We start from the raw sequence: 24,184 nt of genomic DNA on the forward strand, positions 1-24,184 counted from the left end.
CCCCCGTTTGGACCAATTCATGGTGGAGGGAGCCTCTAAACAGCCCAGTTTGGGCAAATTCATGGTGGAGGGAGCCTCTAACCAGCCCAGTTTGGACCAATTCATGGTGGAGGGAGCCTCTAAAAACCCCAGTTTGGACCAATTCATGGTGGAGGGAGCCTCTAAACAGCCCAGTTTGGGCAAATTCATGGTGGAGGGAGCCTCTAAACAGCTCAGTTTGGGCAAATTCATGGTGGAGGGAGCCTCTAAAAACCCCAGTTTGGACCAATTCATGGTGGAGGGAGCCTCTAAAAACCCCAGTTTGGACCAATTCATGGTGGAGGGAGCCTCTAAAAACCCCAGTTTGGACCAATTCATGGTGGAGGGAGCCTCTAAACAGCCCAGTTTGGGCAAATTCATGGTGGAGGGAGCCTCTAAAAACCCCCAGTTTGGACCAATTCATGGTGGAGGGAGCCTCTAAAAACCCCAGTTTGGACCAATTCATGGTGGAGGGAGCCTCTAAACAGCCCAGTTTGGGCAAATTCATGGTGGAGGGAGCCTCTAAACAGCCCAGTTTGGGCAAATTCATGGTGGAGGGAGCCTCTAAAAACCCCAGTTTGGACCAATTCATGGTGGAGGGAGCCTCTAAAAACCCCAGTTTGGACCAATTCATGGTGGAGGGAGCCTCTAAAAACCCCAGTTTGGACCAATTCATGATGGAGGGAGCCTCTAAACAGCCCAGTTTGGGCAAATTCATGGTGGAGGGAGCCTCTAAACAGCCCAGTTTGGACCAATTCATGGTGGAGGGAGCCTCTAAAAACCCCAGTTTGGACCAATTCATGGTGGAGGGAGCCTCTAAACAGCCCAGTTTGGACCAATTCATGGTGGAGGGAGCCTCTAAACAGCCCAGTTTGGACCAATTCATGGTGGAGGGAGCCTCTAAAAACCCCAGTTTGGACCAATTCATGATGGAGGGAGCCTCTAAACAGCCCAGTTTGGACCAATTCATGGTGGAGAGAGCCTCTAAAAACCCCAGTTTGGACCAATTCATGGTGGAGGGAGCCTCTAAACAGGCCAGTTTGGGCAAATTCATGGTGGAGGGAGCCTCTAAAAACCCCAGTTTGGACCAATTCATGGTGGAGGGAGCCTCTAAACAGCCCAATTTGGACCAATTCATGGTGGAGGGAGCCTCTAAAAACCCCAGTTTGGACCAATTCATGGTGGAGGGAGCCTCTAAAAACCCCAGTTTGGACCAATTCATGATGGAGGGAGCCTCTAAACAGCCCAGTTTGGACCAATTCATGGTGGAGAGAGCCTCTAAAAACCCCAGTTTGGACCAATTCATGGTGGAGGGAGCCTCTAAACAGCCCAGTTTGGACCAATTCATGGTGGAGGGAGCCTCTAAAAACCCCAGTTTGGACCAATTCATGGTGGAGGGAGCCTCTAACCAGCAGAGTTGGTGGAAATCAGGGTGGAGGGAGCCTCTAACCAGCAGAGTTGTGGGAAAGCAGGGTGGAGGGAGCCTCTAACCAGCAGAGTTGGGGGAAATCAGGGTGGAGGGAGCCTAGTATTAGCAGAATTGTGCAACGCTTATGGTGGATGAGTATGAGGATCCGGAGGAATTGGAGAGGTTGAGTACAGACATGGAGTTTCATGTTGGGGTGCTTTACACAGGTGGGCCCAAAAATGAAGGCTCTATCCAGTGGTGGTTCATTTTTATCAAAGTGAGCCGGTCGGCACTCTCAGCTGACAGACGGGTGCGCTTGTCAGTGATGATGCCACCGGCTGCACTGAACACCCTCTCAGATAGGACGCTGGCGGCAGGACAGGACAGCACCTCCAAGGCATATAGGGCAAGTTCAAGCCACAGGTCCAACTTCGACACCCAATACGTGTAGGGCGCAGAGGGGTCGGAGAGGACAGGGCTGTGGTCGGAAAGGTATTCCCGCAACATGCGCCTATACTTCTCACGCCTGGTGACACTAGGACCCTCCGTGGCGGCACTTTGGCGAGGGGGTGCCATCAAGGTGTCCCAGACCTTAGACAGTGTGCCCCTCGTTTGTGTGGACCGGTGAGAACTTGGTTGCCTACTGGAGGAACTGCCCTCCCTGCCGCCAACGTCACATGCTGGAAACATCTCCATCATATTCTGCACCAATTGCCTGTGGCAAGCATTGATGCGATTGGCCCTCCCCTCTACCGGAATAAAAGACGAGATGTTGTTTTTATACCGGGGGTCAAGGATAGCAAAGATCCAGTACTGGTTGTCCTCCATGATTTTGACAATACGCTTGTCGGTTGTAAAGCACCCCAACATGAACTCAGCCATGTCTGCCACAGTGTTAGTTGGCATGACTCCTCTGGCCCCACCGGAAAGTTCAATCTCCATTTCCTCCTCATCCTCCATGTCTACCCATCCGCGCTGCAACAATGGGACGATTCGAAGTTGCCCGGAAGCCTCCTGTATCACCATCACATCATCGGACAACTCTTCTTCCTCCTCCTCCTCCTCCTCCTCCTCCATTAAACGCAGTGAAGCGGACAGATGTGTGGACCTACTCTCCAGCTGTGACGGATCGGATGCTATCCCTAACTCCTCTGTGTGATCTGAGTTATCCCTGATGTCAATCAGGGATTCTCTCAGAACACACAAGAGCGGGATTGTAAGGCTCACCATCGCATCCTCAGAGCTCACCCTCCTTGTGGACTCCTCAAAGACCCGTAAGATGTCACAAAGGTCTCTCATCCATGGCCACTCATGGATGTGAAACTGAGGCAGCTGACTTAGTGGCACCCTAGGGTTTTGTAGCTGGTATTCCATCAAAGGTCTCTGCTGCTCAACCACTCTATTCAACATCTGAAACGTTGAGTTCCAGCGTGTGGGGACGTCGCACAAAAGCCGGTGTTGTGGCACATGCAGGCGTTGCTGGAGAGATTTTAAGCTAGCAGCGGCTACTGTCGACTTGCGAAAGTGGGCGCACATGCGCCGCACTTTCACCAGTAGCTCTGGAACATTGGGGTAGCTCTTTAGGAAACGTTGCACCACTAGGTTGAAGACGTGGGCCAGGCATGGAACATGTTGGAGTCCGGCAAGCTCCAGAGCTGCTACCAGGTTCCGGCCGTTATCACAAACGACCATGCCTGGGCCCAGGTGCAGCGGCTCAAACCATATTGCCGTCTCATCGAGGAGGGCATCCCTCACCTCGGAGGCAGTGTGCTGTCTGTCCCCCAAGCTGATCAGCTTCAGCACAGCCTGCTGACGTCTACCAACGCCAGTGCTGCAACGTTTCCAACTCGTAGCTGGGGTCAATCTAACAGCGGAGGAGGAGGCGGTGGCGGAGGAGGAGGCGGTGGCGGAGGAGGAGGCGGTAGAGGAGGAGGAGGAGGGGGGTGTTCTTCTCGTGTCCCTGCCAGGAATGTTAGGCGGGGAGACGAGGTACACCGGGCCAGTTTGGGAAGCAGTCCCAGCCTCAACTACATTCACCCAGTGTGCCGTCAGTGAAATGTAGCGTCCCTGTCCGCATGCACTTGTCCACGCGTCGGTGGTCAAGTGGACCTTTGTGCAAAGCGCGGAACTAAGGGCCCGCCTGATGTTGAGTGACACGTGCTGGTGCAAGGCGGGGACGGCACACCGGGAGAAGTAGTGACGGCTAGGGACGGCATAGCGAGGTGCCGCAGTTGCCATCAGGTCCAGGAAGGCGGGAGTTTCAACAAGCCGGAACGCCAACATCTCCTGGGCCAGCAGTTTAGCGATGTTGGCGTTCAAGGCTTGCGCGTGTGGGTGGTTAGCAGTGTATTTCTGCCGCCGCTCCAATGTCTGAGAGATGGTGGGTTGTTGTAAAGAAGCGCCTGATGGTGCCTTTGATGGTGCAGGAGAAGGAGATAAGACAGGAACAGGGGAGGATGAGGGAGAAGTCAACAAAGTGGCGGAGGCAGATGAAGTGGTGTCCTGGCTCGTCCTCTGGAGTGCATCGCCAGCACAGTCAGCAGTGGCAGAGGCAGAGGCAGTGGCAGAGGCAGTGGCGTGAACGGCAGGCGGCCTTTGTCCTGCCGTTGCTGCCTGCCACTGATTCCAGTGCTTGGATTCCAAATGACGGCGCATTGAAGTGGTGGACAGGTTGCTCTTCTCAGAGCCCCTAATCAATTTCGAGAGGCAAATTGTGCAGACAACACTATATCTGTCCTCGGCGCATTCCTTGAAAAAACTCCACACCTTCGAGAAACGTGCCCTCGAGGTGGGAGTTTTTCGGGGCTGGGTACGAACTGGAACATCTTGGGAGATTCCGGGTGTGGCCTGGCTTCGCCTAAGCTGCTGACCTCTGCCTCTGCCTCTAGCTACCCTTTTTGGTGCTGCACTTGCCTCAACATCCACACTACTTTCCCCGCTTGACATCCCCCCTGTCCAGGTCGGGTCAGTGTCCTCATCATCCACCACTTCCTCTTCCAACTCCTGTCTCATCTCCTCCTCCCGCACAATGCGCCGGTCAACTGGATGCCCTGACGGCAACTGCGTCACATCATTGTCGATGAGGGTAGGTTGCTGGTCATCCACCACCAAATCGAACGGAGATGGAGGAGACTCTAGTGTTTGAGCATCTGGACACAGATGCTCCTCTGTTAGGTTCGTGGAATCGTGACGTGGAGAGGCAGGTTGAGGGACAATGAAAGGAGCGGAGAACAGCTCTGGGGAGCAGGGACAGTTGGGGTTATTGTTCTGTGAAGCTTGGGAATTTTGGGAGGAAGGAGGACAAGACTGTTGGGTAATAGGAGGAGAGGAGGCAGAGTCTGACTGGCTGCTGGACAATGTGCTGTAAGCGTTCTCTGACAGCCATTGCAAGACCTGTTCCTGGTTCTCGGGCCTACTAAGGTTTGTACCCTGCAGTTTAGTTAATGTGGCAAGCAACCCTGGCACTGTGGAGTGGCGCAATGCTTGCTGCCCCACAGGAGTAGGCACGGGACGCCCTGTGGCTTCACTGCTACCTTGCTCCCCAGAACCATTCCCCCGACCTCGCCCACGGCCTCGTCCACGTCCCTTTCCGGGAGCCTTGCGCATTTTGAATTCCCAGTTAGAAATTGGCACTATATACCAGTAGCAAAAATTGTGGGTGCACGTAACCCCAATATATTCTTTGAATTACCAGTCAGAAACTGGCACTATATGGCAGTAGCAAGAAATGAGGGTATTTGTAACCCCAATATATTCTTTGAATTCCCAGTCAGAAACTGGCACTGTATACCAGTAGTAAAAATTGTGGGTGCACGTAACCCCAATATATTCTTTGAATTCCCAGTCAGACAATGGCACTATATACCAGTAGTAAAAATTGTGGGTGCACGTAACCCCAATATATTCTTTGAATTCCCAGTCAGAAACTGGCACTGTATACCAGTAGCAAGAAATGAGGGTATTTATAACCCCAATATATTCTTTGAATTCCCAGTCAGACAATGGCACTGTATACCAGTAGTAAAAATTGTGGGTGCACGTAACCCCAATATATTCTTTGAATTCCCAGTCAGAAACTGGCACTATATGGCAGTAGCAAGAAATGAGGGTATTTATAACCCCAATATATTCTTTGAATTCCCAGTCAGACAATGGCACTGTATACCAGTAGTAAAAATTGTGGGTGCACGTAACCCCAATATATTCTTTGAATTACCAGTCAGAAACTGGCACTATATGGCAGTAGCAAGAAATGAGGGTATTTGTAACCCCAATATATTCTTTGAATTCCCAGTCAGAAACTGGCACTGTATACCAGTAGTAAAAATTGTGGGTGCACGTAACCCCAATATATTCTTTGAATTCCCAGTCAGACAATGGCACTATATACCAGTAGCAAGAAATGAGGGTATTTATAACCCCAATATATTCTTTGAATTCCCAGTCAGACAATGGCACTGTATACCAGTAGTAAAAATTGTGGGTGCACGTAACCCCAATATATTCTTTGAATTCCCAGTCAGACAATGGCACTATATACCAGTAGTAAAAATTGTGGGTGCACGTAACCCCAATATATTCTTTGAATTCCCAGTCAGACAATGGCACTGTATACCAGTAGTAAAAATTGTGGGTGCACGTAACCCCAATATATTCTTTGAATTACCAGTCAGAAACTGGCACTATATGGCAGTAGCAAGAAATGAGGGTATTTGTAACCCCAATATATTCTTTGAATTCCCAGTCAGAAACTGGCACTGTATACCAGTAGTAAAAATTGTGGGTGCACGTAACCCCAATATATTCTTTGAATTACCAGTCAGAAACTGGCACTATATGGCAGTAGCAAGAAATGAGGGTATTTGTAACCCCAATATATTCTTTGAATTCCCAGTCAGAAACTGGCACTGTATACCAGTAGTAAAAATTGTGGGTGCACGTAACCCCAATATATTCTTTGAATTCCCAGTCAGAAACTGGCACTATATGGCAGTAGCAAGAAATGAGGGTATTTATAACCCCAATATATTCTTTGAATTCCCAGTCAGACAATGGCACTGTATACCAGTAGTAAAAATTGTGGGTGCACGTAACCCCAATATATTCTTTGAATTCCCAGTCAGACAATGGCACTATATACCAGTAGCAAGAAATGAGGGTGCACGTAACCCCAATATATTCTTTGAATTCCCAGTCAGACAATGGCACTGTATACCAGTAGTAAAAATTGTGGGTGCACGTAACCCCAATATATTCTTTGAATTCCCAGTCAGACAATGGCACTGTATACCAGTAGTAAAAATTGTGGGTGCACGTAACCCCAATATATTCTTTGAATTCCCAGTCAGACAATGGCACTATATACCAGTAGCAAAAATTGTGGGTGTATATAGCCCCAATTCTATTGCTAGGGGACTTGCAGGGTATTTCTGAGGAGAAGGTGGGGGGGCACACCGTTGGAACGGTGATTTGGGGTGTATATATGGGGTATACGGGAATACACTGTCAGTGTGTTCCATTCAGGATCCTGGGAAAGCTGGGTTGCGGCGATTGAGCCCGTCAGTGCCACGTTACACTGACAAGCTTCTCCCTGGAATTGAAGTTATATGTAATATATTCAATATATTCAATATATGCAATATATTCTTTGAATTCCCAGTGAGACAATGGCACTATATGGCAGTAGCAAAAATAGTGGGTGTATATAGCCCCAATTCTATTGCTAGGGGACTTGCAGGGTATTTCTGGGGTGAAGGTGGGGGGGCACACCGTTGGAACGGGTATCGGGGGTATATATCGGGTATACGGGAATACACTGACAGTGTATTCCATTCAGGATCCTGGGAAAGCTGGGTTGCGGCGATTGAGCCCGTCAGTGCCACGTTACACTGACAAGCTTCTCCCTGGAATTTAGCTCTTACAAGAGCTGTTGTGGTTGTCTTCTCCTTCCTATCCTAGCCTGTCCCTGCCTACCCAGAATCTAAGCCCTAGCTAGCTGGACGGAAACCTCCGTCCTCGGTGAATTGCAAGCTCAGAATGACGCGAACCTGGGCGGCGCTGTTCTTTTAAATTAGAGGTCACATGTTTTCGGCAGCCAATGGGTTTTGCCTACTTTTCTCAACGTCACCGGTGTCGTAGTTCCTGTCCCACCTACCCTGCGCTGTTATTGGAGCAAAAAAGGCGCCAGGGAAGGTGGGAGGGGAATCGAGTAATGGCGCACTTTACCACGCGGTGTTCGATTCGATTCGAACATGCCGAACAGCCTAATATCCGATCGAACATGAGTTCGATAGAACACTGTTCGCTCATCTCTACTCATTACCTCTACTATGTAAGAGATAGTAAGGACACATGACATGAAAAACATGAATGCACACCGTGCTACAGTCATTTTTACAACACATTTCTTTCAATGGGGCTATTCAAATACCTGTTCTTTTCTAATGATTGGTGGGGTCCCAGCAGTCTGACATTGGTGAGATGGTAACTTTTAGATCCCAGTAGTCTGTTATTGGTAACCATTAGGCTAAGACCCCATGCGATGTCGTGCAGCAATAAATCGCTGCAGGAAAAACGCATCGCAGTTCTTCCTGCAGCGCTTTAAATAGAATGTTCACAGAGTTTTCCTCCGCTGACTTTCTGTTGTAATTATATCTATTGGGAAACTGCCGGCGTTTCCAAAGGTATAATTGACATGCTGCGATTTCCAAAATGGTTTTGGAAATGGTAGTGTGTCCGCACAGCAGTTTTTACCACAATGTGGGCATGGGATTCACTAGAACCCCATCTACTTTGCCTGTACTGTAAAACACCGCGATTTTTCCCACGGCATTTCTGTCACAGGCAAATCGCTGCGTTTCTGTCCCATGGGGCCCCGGCCTTAGGCTAAGATCCCACATAGCAGGCAAAAACTGAAAGGAAATGCATTCCACTTTTTTCTGCAGACATTCTGCTTCTATTTTAAATATATGGAAACCGCCACCATTTCCATAGTTATAATTGACATGCTGTGGTTTTGGAAATTGCAGCATTTCCGCTATGGGTATTCTTCTGCAATGTGTGGATGGTATTCGCTAGAATCCCATCCTCTTTGCAAGGGCTGTAAAACACTACCGTTTTTGCATTAAGGGCAGAACGCAGCATTTTTCACACAAGGTTTCTGGCAAATCCCATCCACACATTGTGAAAAAAACAATTCTGTGAAAAATCTGCATGTTTGAAAAACACAGCATGTCAATTTTATCTGTGGAAACATTTGCGTTTTCTCTCTAAATTTATGGGGATAATGTCTATCCTTAGGGAGAGACCACCTTCTCAGGTGTGTGGAGACTTATACAGCCATAGTTGCTCCACTGCAAGGGAACATGGGAAGAATATGCAAATCTGTCTCCCAAGATGTAAACAGGGAGACAGTGCCTCTGTTATGCTGCCCTATATAGCAAGTACCCTGAACATCGTGCCCGACTTCCCAGAAGTCTTCACTGCATAATGCGAGGTTATAACCAAATCAATTTCTCAGCTACGGACGGCACCGTTTCTGTCTCTTTGGACTTCATCATCTCTCTAGGCTGCACTGATTAAGTCCAAAGAGACAGAAACGGTGCCGTCCGTAGCTGAGAAATTGATTTGGTTATAACCTCGCATTATGCAGTGAAGACTTCTGGGAAGTCGGGCATGATGTTCAGGGTGCTTGCTATAGAGGGCAGCATAACAGAGGCACTGTCTCCCTGTTTACATCTTACGAGACAGATTTGCATATTCTTACCATGTTCTCTAAATTTAATAAGGGAAGAAACACAGCAAAGAAAAATGCAACAAAAGTGCAATTAAAACCCTGCACAAAAAAAGTGATATTTTTCTGCTGCGGTTTTTCTGCTGCATTTTTTTAGCTATGCTTCGCAATGTGAGGACTTATCCTAAGTCTGGGTAAGGACTGGAGCAATGACAAGGCAAGTACCAGCACTCCCATTCCATAGAAACCTATCAAGTATGAATTCTTATGTATATCTCATGAGGGCTTTATTTGTTATATTAATAATGAAGTGCTTCAGTTTGTAAACCCGGCTGAGTCTGTGCAGATTTGTACCATTTCTTGAAGATAACCTTGACTGAACATGGAGCAGAGGAATTAGTGAGCTGCTGTAGCTCCGTGTCAGTACGGTTATCAATAAAACATGATCTGTGAGCAGATTGTAACAGCTCCGAGTTGATTAGAATAAATTTGCAGCAGATATATGAAAGTTATTCGACAATTTATGAATGTGTTTGCAATTATAAATATAAATACAATGTAAATTGGAAGATATCTCGCAATGTATAAATATCAGTATACTGGGTTCGAAATCACAAGGCAACTGCGGTCACAGAAATACTGTACCTAGCAGAAATTATGCTGTGCTATATATACAAAGTCAGCAATGCAGCTGAAATAGTAAAGTATCAAGTAAAGGCTTGATACAGGTTTCCACAAATACAGTACTGAAAATGTACTTATTTGTGCTATATACATAATACAATTTGTTCTGAATTTGCCTTGCAATGTGTGTAATGTTTTTGAGGTTAGTATGTATATACCATACATATACACACACTATATACAGTGTATATACACATAGAAGTTGGCGCCTTTGTGCTACTCTCCATTTACTTCTATGGAAGTTTCAAAAACAGAACAGGAGTCCATTGACTTCTGCAAAGTGCTTCCTCACATAAATATGTTATTGGTCTTATTGTTCAGGGTACTAAAAGGGTTTATACTATACCAGCACTGTATTGTCATAAACATATTTCAGATTTACTTTGCCATTTATTACAATCGGCGGCAATACTCCACATTTCATTTTCGCACTGCATTAAAACTGCGTTGTATGAATCTAACCTGAGTGCATATTCCTATTTTATATACAGCTATAATTATCATTCCACATGAATAACCTATGCTACCAATGCTACCACTTTCTGTCCCATTTCACCATTTGTTGATGAAATATTTTATATTCTGAGCCAATGAAACTCTGTAGTCTGTGATGAAGATGATCCGTGTGACTCCCTTTCTGCTTTCCCCCTCTTTGATGAATTCCACCCACTGTTAAAACCAATGCACTTTTATTTCACAGAGACATCTGGTGTCATTTTAGTCTGTTTTGTACCTAGCTTCAAAGCTGGAGATCGGATGTGTGTTTAGAATGCAAAGCTTCCAATTCAGAGCCTGTGCGTTTAGTGTTAAACAGCTGAAATTTTCTATTGCACAAAACAGATTGAAAAGATACTAAAAGATAAAGAAACGAACCAAATAAAGACAATAAGGTCATATATATTCATCTTGGAGGTGACAGACACCATATTACCTCTGCATGTATGATCGAAGTAGCGTTATGCCTAGGAGAAAATACATCATAATGGAACAGACCATCATTGCCAACCCCAGGAGTATTGCTCGGTCTTCTCCGGCTTTTAATGCTGTCACAGTTTTCCTTTTGTCCAGAAGGTCATGATCCTTGATTTTTTGGTAGAAATTTCTGAAAATAAAACATTATTATTAGACTTAGAAAGAATAGAAGAAATCTCTCAACATGTGTGTTTATGTTAATACACACACACACACACACACACACACACACACACACAACACACAAAGATACATACATATATATGTATAAATAACAGACTAAGTCCATTTTTCACAGACGTTTTGCACCTGAGGGGCAGCCATTTTCACAGATACATTATAGTGTAGGGATCCGTAAATATAGACAAAAATATAGCATGACACATACATACTACAAATAAAAAGTTTAACCCTAGAACACATACCTGGGGCCTCGCAGGCCTGGCCAGGAGGTCAAATCCATTACAGAATCCCATCCTGGCGGACCCGATTTCTATGGGTATGCGTTACTAATTATTTGAACAACAACAAAAAAAAAACCCTCCTTAGGCTGAAACCCCACGTTGCGGAAATGCAGCTATTTTCGTTGCAGTTTTGTGAGCCAAACTCAGCAGTGGATTAAGTAGAAGGTACAAGTATAAGAATTTACTATATACAGTCCTATGAAAAAGTTTGGGCACCCCTATTAATCTTAATCATTTTTAGTTCTAAATATTTTGGTATTTGCAGCAGCCATTTCAGTTTGATATATCTAATAACCAATGGACACAGTAATATTTCAGGATTGAAATGAGGTTTATTGTACTAACAGAAAATGTGTAATATGCATTAAACCAAAATTTGACCTGTGCAAAAGTATGGGCACCTCAACAGAAAAGTGACATTAATATTTAGTAGATCCTCCTTTTGCAAAGATAACAGCCTCTAGTCGCTTCCTGTAGCTTTTAATCAGTTCCTGGATCCTGGATGAAGGTATTCTGGACCATTCCTCTTTACAAAACAATTCAAGTTCAGTTCAGTTTGATGGTCACCGAGCATGGACAGCCCGCTTCAAATCATCCCACAGATGTTCAATGATATTCAGGTCTGGGGACTGGGATGGCCATTCCAGAACATTGTAATTGTTCCTCTGCATGAATGCCTGAGTCGATTTGCAGCGGTGTTTTGGATCATTGTCTTGCTGAAATATCCATCCCCGGCGTAACTTCAACTTCGTCACTGATTCTTGAACATTATTCTCAAGAATCTGCTGATACTGAGTGGAATCCATGCGACCCTCAACTTTAACAAGATTCCCGGTGCCGGCATTGGCCACACAGCCACAAAGCATGATGGAACCTCCACCAAATTTTACAGTGGGTAGCAAGTGTTTTTCTTGGAATGCTGTTTTTTTTTGGACACTATGCATAACGCCTTTTTGTATGACCAAACAACTCAATCTTTGTTTCATCAGTCCACAGGACCTTCTTCCAAAATGAAGCTGGCTTGTCCAAATGTGCTTTTGCATACCTCAGGCGACTCTGTTTGTGGCATGCTTGCAGATACGGCTTCTTTCTCATCACTCTCCCATACAGCTTCTCCTTGTGCAAAGTGCGCTGTATTGTTGACCGATGCACAGTGACACCATTAGCAGATGATGCTGCAGCTCTTTCGAGGTGATCTGTGGGTTGTCCTTGACTGTTCTCACCATTATTCTTCTCTGCCTTTCTGATATTTTTCTTGGCCTGCCACTTCTGGGCTTAACAAGAACTGTCCCTGTGGTCTTCCATTTTCTTACTATGTTCCTCACAGTGGAAACTGACAGGTTAAATCTCTGAGACAACTTTTTGTATCCTTCCCCTGAACAACTATGTTGAACAATCTTTGTTTTCAGATCATTTGAGAGCGGACTGTCCATGCTCGGCGACCATCAAACTTAACTGAACTTGTATTGTTTTGTAAAGAGGAATGGTCCAAAATCCCTTCATCCAGGATCCAGGAACTGATTAAAAGCTACAGGAAGCGACTAGAGGCTGTTATCTTTGCAAAAGGAGGATCTACTAAATATTAATGTCACTTTTCTGTTGAGGTGCCCATACTTTTGCACCGGGCAAATTTTGGTTTAATGCATATTGCACATTTTTTGTTAGTACAATAGACCTCATTTCAATCCTGAACTATTACTGTGTCCATCAGTTATTAGAAACATCAAACTGAAATGGCTGTTGCAAACACCAAAATATTTAGAACTAAAAATGATTAAGATTAATAGGGGTGCCCAAACTTTTTCATAGGACTGTATTTCCCATTACTCTTGTAGCCACTCCTAGGTTTCGCTAAAAAAAAAAAAGCTGCAAAATTTGCAACAACATTTTTAAGATTAGCACAGGCTGTGAGACTGTACGAGCTGCTTAACCCTTTCTTGGTGGCTGTTCTACTGCAGAGTGGCTACCATAGCTAACAGGTCTCTGCTGTAACATACAGCGGAGACCTGGTGCTAATTAGAGATGAGCGAGTAGTATTCAATCGAGTAGGTATTCAATCGAATACTATGGTATTCGAAATACTCGTACTCGATCGAGTACCACTCGCTATTCGAATGGAAAAGTTCGATGCAGAACCAGCATTGATTGGCCAAATGCTATACAGTCGGCGAATCAACGCTGGTTCTTCTCCTACCTTTAGAAGTATTCTCCATGCAGCTTCCCCGCGGCGTCTTCCAGCTCTTCATTCACTCTGTCAGGCATCGGGCCTGGGCAGAGCCGACTACGCATGTCCGCTTGTAGTGCGGGCATGCGCAGTCGACTCTGCCCAGGCCCGATGCCTGGCAGAGTGAATGACAAGCCGGAAGACGCCGCGGGGACGCTGCAAGGAGAAGACTGCATGGAGGATCCAGCCCGACCCTCACTCATGGACTTGGTAAGTATAATTTGATCGAACGTTGCCTACCCCTGAAACGAGCATTTTCCCCCCATAGACTATAATAGGGTTCGATATTCGATTTGAGTAGTTGAATATTGAGGGGCTACTCGAAATGAATATCGAACCTCCAACATTTTACTGTTCGCTCATCTCTAGTGCTAATGCCTGTGAGCAGAATCCTTACGAAGGGTCTCAGGCCTGCCATAGGAATATTACTATTGAGGCTGGTCTATGATAGTAATATAGCAAAAGTCCCATAGAATGTAATACAGTTGATGAAATCAGAGGATTTAAGGTTGAAGCCTTCTAGTTTGGTTAATAAAATAGTAAAAAAAAATAATTTTTTTAAAATTAAAAATATAAAGTAATCAATGATTCCAACATACTTATGATTCCAACAACAAACATAAACAAATTATGCATTTCCATGTCCAAAAATGCCCAGTCTACAAACATATAAAAAAATCAAAAGAGCCAAATCAACCTTTTATGATATTACCCAAAGCAGTATAACTAAAAAGTACACATGGCCCCTCAAAAAGAACAGCTTAGGTATCTTTGTACGTGGAAATATAAAAATTTACTGCTGTCAAAATATGGCAAAAAGCCAGATTCGTAACAAATTGGCTCACTCATCTCTAATTTTGACCTCTCAAGAACCAGACACATTTCTAGTTTTTTCATCTTGGTTTTCTAGATTGTGAAACTTTTTTGCTTTTGCATTGATGTGACTGGTAGAAGCTATGATTATTACAGAAATGTATGCTGTAATGCCTATTTTTGAGGTTTACAAATATTAGCATTTCATTTTTATTCATTTGCTTTTGGGAGGAAGAGAATACAAGTAAAAAATATGTAAATTCTTCCATTTTTGTTACCCTCTTCATTGCTGAATGCATGAGGTATACATTGTATATTTAAATAAGTTGTCCTTAAAAAAATTGTACCCTGATCAGAATATGCCATAAAATAATGACATAACTTCTAGTCAGCAGCTAAAACCCCTGCTCCAGCACCACCACCAAATGGAGGTCCCATGGTGCTGGGGCAATGGTTTCACAGACATCAATCACATGACCCCTGCAGAGCCTGACATCTTAAAGGACAGATGCACCGTGTCAGTGTAAGAAACACTTTCTACCTTGCTGCTGACTGAGGTGGAAAGTGAAATGGCCGCTTCTTCCGTTATCCTTGGCAGGTTGCAAAACAGATGTAGTATTTGAAATTATTGAGGGTATGCAAAAATGGAAGTTTATATGACATATTTGCTGCCGACTGAAAATCTCTAAACTGTGTAGTTTTCAATTCCACAATGTGTTTTAAGGCTAAATTCACATCTGTGTGAACACAGTCTTAGAACTCTCTCACAGAATCCATTTGAAACAGCCAAGAAAAATAGTGTGTTAACAATGACATGTTAATTTATTGAATAGATAGATACCATTACATTGTTACCAAATTTTTTTTTATATGTAGAGGGATGCAGCTGTGGATTCTGGTTCCTGTGAGCGTAGAGTCCCAACCCGTACTCAATAACGTAATGATGGTTTTCACACCAGAACGTGCAAACGGTAAACTGTTTATGAGCAAACAGTTTACCGTTTGCACGTTTTGGTGTGAAGTCCATCATTACATTACTATTTTTTATTTACAGTTTCTTTTCATGTTTTACTACTTTGTACAGTAAATACACTTTATACACAATTATTGTGTCACCATATTCTGAGAGCCATCAAGCAATTTGTTATGCCAGAGAAGTCTGCCACAGACAATATTAGGTAACTGTTTGGGTCCCTGCTGTGTTTGTCCAAGAGCCATAAGTGAGTAGTGGTTTTACTTAAAGCAGTCCATTAGGTGGAAGCTGTGCTTGTTTTATGATTTTCTTTACTACTTTACAATTGAGTTATGTATTAAAAAAGGAAGATAGATCTTCTTAGGTTTTAAAGCTACCTCCAAGAAAGGAGCACAGCATTGTGGTGTGTGTCCTGGACAGCTAAAACAGTTAAAAATGAAAAGAAAGGCTGCCATATTTAACTGAAGTATATTGGACACCAGCTTTAAAATCTAATTGTAAAGTCACACATAATCCATCATTTCATACATCAGTTGCTTCTTTTCATTCCTGATTTCAAATAATTTTCCCCAGTGGACAAGCCCTTTAACTACCCAAGACCATAATGATGGGACAAACTTCTGTCCATTCACCATGGTAGAAGTCTATCACATATAAATGAAAAGGGATTTGCAAAGGATACCTCATGATCAGTTATTTTCAACTGGGGGTGAATTAGTTTTGACTTAATGAACCTTGTAGCACCAATAAATTCATACTCTTCCATATCTCTGGTTAAAGAGGAGATCCACAGGAGGCGCACAAGGGACATGCGGATGTCAACAGTGTGCCGTACAAAGTGCACGGAGCATGCTTCCAAGGCCTCTTTCTTTAAATGAATAGGAGCCATGGAAGCAAGGGCTGCAAAATAGTACAGGAATAGGAAGTCTTCTATATTTTGTGGCCCGGAGTGTTGGCCCCCACACGGGATCATGTAATTCATGGTCATGTGTACGGGTCAGTATGCTATCCGTGATTATCTATGCTACCTCCTTCGTTGCTGTTTTCTTGCACCCATTCTTTTCTGCTGATGCACAAAATTCTTTCCTATTCTATTACTCGTCAAGCAGCTTAAAAGCTTCCAAACAGGGCCATTACTATAAAAGGAGCAGAAGCAGTTGTTGTTCCTGGGCCCTGCTTTCTGAGGAGGTTCTAAGATCCCTCTGACATGTAAGAAGTAGAGATGAGCGAACACTAAAATGTTCGAGGTTCGAAATTCGATTCGAACAGCCGCTCAATGTTCGTGTGTTCGAACGGGTTTCGAACCCCATTATAGTCTATGGGGAACAGATACTCGTTAAGGGGGAAACCCAAATCCGTGTCTGGAGGGTCACCAAGTCCACTATGACACCCCAGGAAATGATGCCAACACCTCTGGAATGACACTGGGACAGCAGGGGAAGCATGTCTGGGGGCATCTAACACACCAAAGACCCTCTATTACCCCAACATCACAGCCTAACAACTACACACTTTACACACTCAATACCACCTCTCTGACAGTAGGAAAACACCTTGAAACATGTGTATTTGGCACTTGCAGTGAGGAGAGCTTGTCACCAGCAGTGAATTTGGCCCTTGTAGTAAGTTGAGGTTGGCACCAACATTTGTTTTGAAAATCAGGGTGGATTGAGCCTCTAACCAGCAGAGTTTGGGCAAATTCATGGTGGAGGGAGCCTCTAAACACCCCAGTTTGGGCAAATTCATGGTGGAGGGAGCCTCTAAAAACCCCAGTTTGGACCAATTCATGGTGGAGGGAGCCTCTAACCAGCCCAGTGTGGGCAAATTCATGGTGGAGGGAGCCTCTAAAAAACCCAGTTTGGACCAATTCATGGTGGAGGGAGCCTCTAACCAGCCCAGTTTGGGCAAATTCATGGTGGAGGGAGCCTCTAAAAAACCCAGTTTGGACCAATTCATGGTGGAGGGAGCCTCTAACCAGCCCAGTTTGGACCAATTAATGGTGGAGGGAGCCTCTAAACAGCCAAGTTTGGACCAATTCATGGTGGAGGGAGCCTTTAACCAGCCCAGTTTGGACCAATTCATGGTGGAGGGAGCCTCTAACCAGCCCAGTTTGGACCAATTCATGGTGGAGGGAGCCTCTAACCAGCCCAGTTTGGGCAAATTCATGGTGGAGGGAGCCTCTAAACAGCCCAGTTTGGGCAAATTCATGGTGGAGGGAGCCTCTAAAAAACCCAGTTTGGACCAATTCATGGTGGAGGGAGCCTCTAAAAAACCCAGTTTGGACCAATTCATGGTGGAGGGAGCCTCTAACCAGCCCAGTTTGGACCAATTAATGGTGGAGGGAGCCTCTAAACAGCCAAGTTTGGACCAATTCATGGTGGAGGGAGCCTCTAAAAACCCCAGTTTGGACCAATTCATGGTGGAGGGAGCCTCTAACCAGCCCAGTTTGGGCAAATTCATGGTGGAGGGAGCCTCTAAACAGCCCAGTTTGGGCACATTCATGGTGGAGGGAGCCTCTAACCAGCCCAGTTTGGACCAATTAATGGTGGAGGGAGCCGCTAAACAGCCCAGTTTGGACCAATTCATGGTGGAGGGAGCATCTAAAAACCCCAGTTTGGACCAATTCATGGTGGAGGGAGCCTCTAAAAAACCCAGTTTGGACCAATTCATGGTGGAGGGAGCCTCTAACCAGCCCAGTTTGGACCAATTAATGGTGGAGGGAGCCTCTAAACAGCCAAGTTTGGACCAATTCATGGTGGAGGGAGCCTCTAAAAACCCCAGTTTGGACCAATTCATGGTGGAGGGAGCCTCTAAACAGCCCAGTTTGGGCAAATTCATGGTGGAGGGAGCCTCTAACCAGCCCAGTTTGGACCAATTAATGGTGGAGGGAGCCTCTAAACAGCCAAGTTTGGACCAATTCATGGTGGAGGGAGCCTCTAACCAGCCCAGTTTGGACCAATTAATGGTGGAGGGAGCCTCTAAACAGCCAAGTTTTGGGAAATTCATGGTGGAGGGAGCCTCTAACCAGCCCAGTTTGGACCAATTCATGGTGGAGGGAGCCTCTAAACAGCCCAGTTTGGGCAAATTCATGGTGGAGGGAGCCTCTAAAAAACCCAGTTTGGACCAATTCATGGTGGAGGGAGCCTCTAACCAGCCCAGTTTGGACCAATTAATGGTGGAGGGAGCCGCTAAACAGCCCAGTTTGGACCAATTCATGGTGGAGGGAGCCTCTAAAAACCCCAGTTTGGACCAATTCATGGTGGAGGGAGCCTCTAAACAGCCCAGTTTGGGCAAATTCATGGTGTAGGGAGCCTCTAACCAGCAGAGTTGGTGGAAATCAGGGTGGAGGGAGCCTAGTATTAGCAGAATTGTGCAACGCTTATGGTGGATGAGTATGAGGATGCGGAGGAATTGGAGAGGTTGAGTACAGACATGGAGTTTCATGTTGGGGTGCTTTACACAGGTGGGCACAAAAATGACGGCTCTACCCAGTGGTGGTTCATTTTTATCAAAGTGAGCCGGTCGGCACTCTCAGCTGACAGACGGGTGCGCTTGTCAGTGATGATGCCACCGGCTGCACTGAACACCCTCTCAGATAGGACGCTGGCGGCAGGACAGGACAGCACCTCCAAGGCATATAGGGCAAGTTCAAGCCACAGGTCCAACTTCGACACCCAATACGTGTAGGGCGCAGAGGGGTCGGAGAGGACAGGGCTGTGGTCGGAAAGGTATTCCCGCAACATGCGCCTATACTTCTCACGCCTGGTGACACTAGGACCCTCCGTGGCGGCACTTTGGCGAGGGGGTGCCATCAAGGTGTCCCAGACCTTAGACAGTGTGCCCCTCGTTTGTGTGGACCGGTGAGAACTTGGTTGCCTACTGGAGGAACTGCCCTCCCTGCCGCCAACGTCACATGCTGGAAACATCTCCATCATATTCTGCACCAATTGCCTGTGGCAAGCATTGATGCGATTGGCCCTCCCCTCTACCGGAATAAAAGACGAGATGTTGTTTTTATACCGGGGGTCAAGGATAGCAAAGATCCAGTACTGGTTGTCCTCCATGATTTTGACAATACGCTTGTCGGTTGTAAAGCACCCCAACATGAACTCAGCCATGTCTGCCACAGTGTTAGTTGGCATGACTCCTCTGGCCCCACCGGAAAGTTCAATCTCCATTTCCTCCTCATCCTCCATGTCTACCCGTCCGCGCTGCAACAATGGGACGATTCGAAGTTGCCCGGAAGCCTCCTGTATCACCATCACATCATCGGACAACTCTTCTTCCTCCTCCTCCTCCTCCTCCTCCTCCATTAAACGCAGTGAAGCGGACAGATGTGTGGACCTACTCTCCAGCTGTGACGGATCGGATGCTATCCCTAACTCCTCTGTGTGATCTGAGTTATCCCTGATGTCAATCAGGGATTCTCTCAGAACACACAAGAGCGGGATTGTAAGGCTCACCATCGCATCCTCAGAGCTCACCCTCCTTGTGGACTCCTCAAAGACCCGTAGGATGTCACAAAGGTCTCTCATCCATGGCCACTCATGGATGTGAAACTGAGGCAGCTGACTTTGTGGCACCCTAGGGTTTTGTAGCTGGTATTCCATCAAAGGTCTCTGCTGCTCAACCACTCTATTCAACATCTGAAACGTTGAGTTCCAGCGTGTGGGGACGTCGCACAAAAGCCGGTGTTGTGGCACATGCAGGCGTTGCTGGAGAGATTTTAAGCTAGCAGCGGCTACTGTCGACTTGCGAAAGTGGGCGCACATGCGCCGCACTTTCACCAGTAGCTCTGGAACATTGGGGTAGCTCTTTAGGAAACGTTGCACCACTAGGTTGAAGACGTGGGCCAGGCATGGAACATGTTGGAGTCCGGCAAGCTCCAGAGCTGCTACCAGGTTCCGGCCGTTATCACAAACGACCATGCCTGGGCCCAGGTGCAGCGGCTCAAACCATATTGCCGTCTCATCGAGCAGGGCATCCCTCACCTCGGAGGCAGTGTGCTGTCTGTCCCCCAAGCTGATCAGCTTCAGCACAGCCTGCTGACGTCTACCAACGCCAGTGCTGCAACGTTTCCAACTCGTAGCTGGGGTCAATCTAACAGCGGAGGAGGAGGCGGTGGCGGAGGAGGAGGCGGTGGCGGAGGAGGAGGCGGTAGAGGAGGAGGGGGGTGTTCTTCTCGTGTCCCTGCCAGGAATGTTAGGCGGGGAGACGAGGTACACCGGGCCAGTTTGGGAAGCAGTCCCAGCCTCAACTACATTCACCCAGTGTGCCGTCAGTGAAATGTAGCGTCCCTGTCCGCATGCACTTGTCCACGCGTCGGTGGTCAAGTGGACCTTTGTGCAAAGCGCGGAACTAAGGGCCCGCCTGATGTTGAGTGACACGTGCTGGTGCAAGGCGGGGACGGCACACCGGGAGAAGTAGTGACGGCTAGGGACGGCATAGCGAGGTGCCGCAGTTGCCATCAGGTCCAGGAAGGCGGGAGTTTCAACAAGCCGGAACGCCAACATCTCCTGGGCCAGCAGTTTAGCGATGTTGGCGTTCAAGGCTTGCGCGTGTGGGTGGTTAGCAGTGTATTTCTGCCGCCGCTCCAATGTCTGAGAGATGGTGGGTTGTTGTAAAGAAACGCCTGATGGTGCCTTTGATGGTGCAGGAGAAGGAGATAAGACAGGACCAGGGGAGGATGAGGTAGAAGTCAACAAAGTGGCGGAGGCAGATGAAGTGGTGTCCTGGCTCGTCCTCTGGAGTGCATCGCCAGCACAGTCAGCAGTGGCAGTGGCAGAGGCAGAGGCAGTGGCAGAGGCAGTGGCAGTGGCGTGAACGGCAGGCGGCCTTTGTCCTGCCGTTGCTGCCTGCCACTGATTCCAGTGCTTGGATTCCAAATGACGGCGCATTGAAGTGGTGGACAGGTTGCTCTTCTCAGAGCCCCTAATCAATTTCGAGAGGCAAATTGTGCAGACAACACTATATCTGTCCTCGGCGCATTCCTTGAAAAAACTCCACACCTTCGAGAAACGTGCCCTCGAGGTGGGAGTTTTTCGGGGCTGGGTACGAACTGGAACATCTTGGGAGATTCCGGGTGTGGCCTGGCTTCGCCTAAGCTGCTGACCTCTGCCTCTGCCTCTAGCTACCCTTTTTGGTGCTGCACCTGCCTCAACATCCACACTACTTTCCCCGCTTGACATCCCCCCTGTCCAGGTCGGGTCAGTGTCCTCATCATCCACCACTTCCTCTTCCAACTCCTGTCTCATCTCCTCCTCCCGCACAATGCACCGGTCAACTGGATGCCCTGACGGCAACTGCGTCACATCATCGTCGATGAGGGTGGGTTGCTGGTCATCCACCACCAAATCGAACGGAGATGGAGGAGACTCTAGTGTTTGAGCATCTGGACACAGATGCTCCTCTGTTAGGTTCGTGGAATCGTGAGGTTGAGGGACAATGAAAGGAGCGGAGAACAGCTCTGGGGAGCAGGGACAGTTTGGGTTATTGTTCTGTAAAGCTTCGGAATTTTGGGAGGAAGGAAGACAAGACTGTTGGGTAATAGGAGGAGAGGAGGCAGAGTCTGACTGGCTGCTGGACAATGTGCTGTAAGCGTTCTCTGACAGCCATTGCAAGACCTGTTCCTGGTTCTCGGGCCTACTAAGGTTTGTACCCTGCAGTTTAGTTAATGTGGCAAGCAACCCTGGCACTGTGGAGTGGCGCAATGCTTGCTGCCCCACAGGAGTAGGCACGGGACGCCCTGTGGCTTCACTGCTACCTTGCTCCCCAGAACCATTCCCCCGACCTCGCCCACGGCCTCGTCCACGTCCCTTTCCGGGAGCCTTGCGCATTTTGAATTCCCAGTTAGAAATTGGCACTATATACCAGTAGCAAAAATTGTGGGTGCACGTAACCCCAATATATTCTTTGAATTACCAGTCAGAAACTGGCACTATATGGCAGTAGCAAGAAATGAGGGTATTTGTAACCCCAATATATTCTTTGAATTCCCAGTCAGAAACTGGCACTGTATACCAGTAGTAAAAATTGTGGGTGCACGTAACCCCAATATATTCTTTGAATTCCCAGTCAGACAATGGCACTATATACCAGTAGTAAAAATTGTGGGTGCACGTAACCCCAATATATTCTTTGAATTCCCAGTCAGAAACTGGCACTGTATACCAGTAGCAAGAAATGAGGGTATTTATAACCCCAATATATTCTTTGAATTCCCAGTCAGACAATGGCACTGTATACCAGTAGTAAAAATTGTGGGTGCACGTAACCACAATATATTCTTTGAATTCCCAGTCAGAAACTGGCACTATATGGCAGTAGCAAGAAATGAGGGTATTTATAACCCCAATATATTCTTTGAATTCCCAGTCAGACAATGGCACTGTATACCAGTAGTAAAAATTGTGGGTGCACGTAACCACAATATATTCTTTGAATTACCAGTCAGAAACTGGCACTATATGGCAGTAGCAAGAAATGAGGGTATTTATCACCCCAATATATTCTTTGAATTCCCAGTCAGACAATGGCACTGTATACCAGTAGTAAAAATTGTGGGTGCACGTAACCACAATATATTCTTTGAATTACCAGTCAGAAACTGGCACTATATGGCAGTAGCAAGAAATGAGGGTATTTGTATTCCCAATATATTCTTTGAATTCCCAGTCAGACAATGGCACTGTATACCAGTAGTAAAAATTGTGGGTGCACGTAACCCCAATATATTCTTTGAATTCCCAGTCAGAAACTGGCACTATACGGCAGTAGCAAGAAATGAGGGTATTTATAACCCCAATATATTCTTTGAATTCCCAGTCAGACAATGGCACTGTATACCAGTAGTAAAAATTGTGGGTGCACGTAACCACAATATATTCTTTGAATTACCAGTCAGAAACTGGCACTATATGGCAGTAGCAAGAAATGAGGGTATTTATAACCCCAATATATTCTTTGAATTCCCAGTCAGACAATGGCACTGTATACCAGTAGTAAAAATTGTGGGTGCACGTAACCCCAATATATTCTTTGAATTCCCAGTCAGAAACTGGCACTATATGGCAGTAGCAAGAAATGAGGGTATTTATCACCCCAATATATTCTTTGAATTCCCAGTCAGACAATGGCACTGTATACCAGTAGTAAAAATTGTGGGTGCACGTAACCACAATATATTCTTTGAATTACCAGTCAGAAACTGGCACTATATGGCAGTAGCAAGAAATGAGGGTATTTGTATTCCCAATATATTCTTTGAATTCCCAGTCAGACAATGGCACTGTATACCAGTAGTAAAAATTGTGGGTGCACGTAACCACAATATATTCTTTGAATTACCAGTCAGAAACTGGCACTATATGGCAGTAGCAAGAAATGAGGGTATTTATAACCCCAATATATTCTTTGAATTCCCAGTCAGACAATGGCACTGTATACCAGTAGTAAAAATTGTGGGTGCACGTAACCACAATATATTCTTTGAATTACCAGTCAGAAACTGGCACTATATGGCAGTAGCAAGAAATGAGGGTATTTATAACCCCAATATATTCTTTGAATTCCCAGTCAGACAATGGCACTGTATACCAGTAGTAAAAATTGTGGGTGCACGTAACCTCAATATATTCTTTGAATTCCCAGTCAGAAACTGGCACTATATGGCAGTAGCAAGAAATGAGGGTATTTGTATTCCCAATATATTCTTTGAATTCCCAGTCAGACAATGGCACTGTATACCAGTAGTAAAAATTGTGGGTGCACGTAACCACAATATATTCTTTGAATTACCAGTCAGAAACTGGCACTATATGGCAGTAGCAAGAAATGAGGGTATTTGTATTCCCAATATATTCTTTGAATTCCCAGTCAGACAATGGCACTGTATACC

At 46.1% G+C, this 24,184-nt stretch overlaps 1 protein-coding gene across 1 annotated transcript in view; it reads right to left on the minus strand.

Annotated features, from left to right (window-relative positions):
• KCNMB2 (potassium calcium-activated channel subfamily M regulatory beta subunit 2) overlaps nt 1-24,184 on the minus strand; it is a 387,128-nt gene that overhangs the window by 37,779 nt on the left and 325,165 nt on the right. The window contains exon 4 of the mRNA XM_075268666.1: nt 10,774-10,944. Coding sequence (XP_075124767.1) covers nt 10,774-10,944 — 171 coding nt within the window. The remainder of the gene's footprint in view (nt 1-10,773; nt 10,945-24,184) is intronic.

This window comes from Leptodactylus fuscus, chromosome 3 (assembly GCF_031893055.1).
Source record: "Leptodactylus fuscus isolate aLepFus1 chromosome 3, aLepFus1.hap2, whole genome shotgun sequence".
NCBI classification, from domain to species: Eukaryota; Metazoa; Chordata; class Amphibia; order Anura; family Leptodactylidae; genus Leptodactylus; species Leptodactylus fuscus.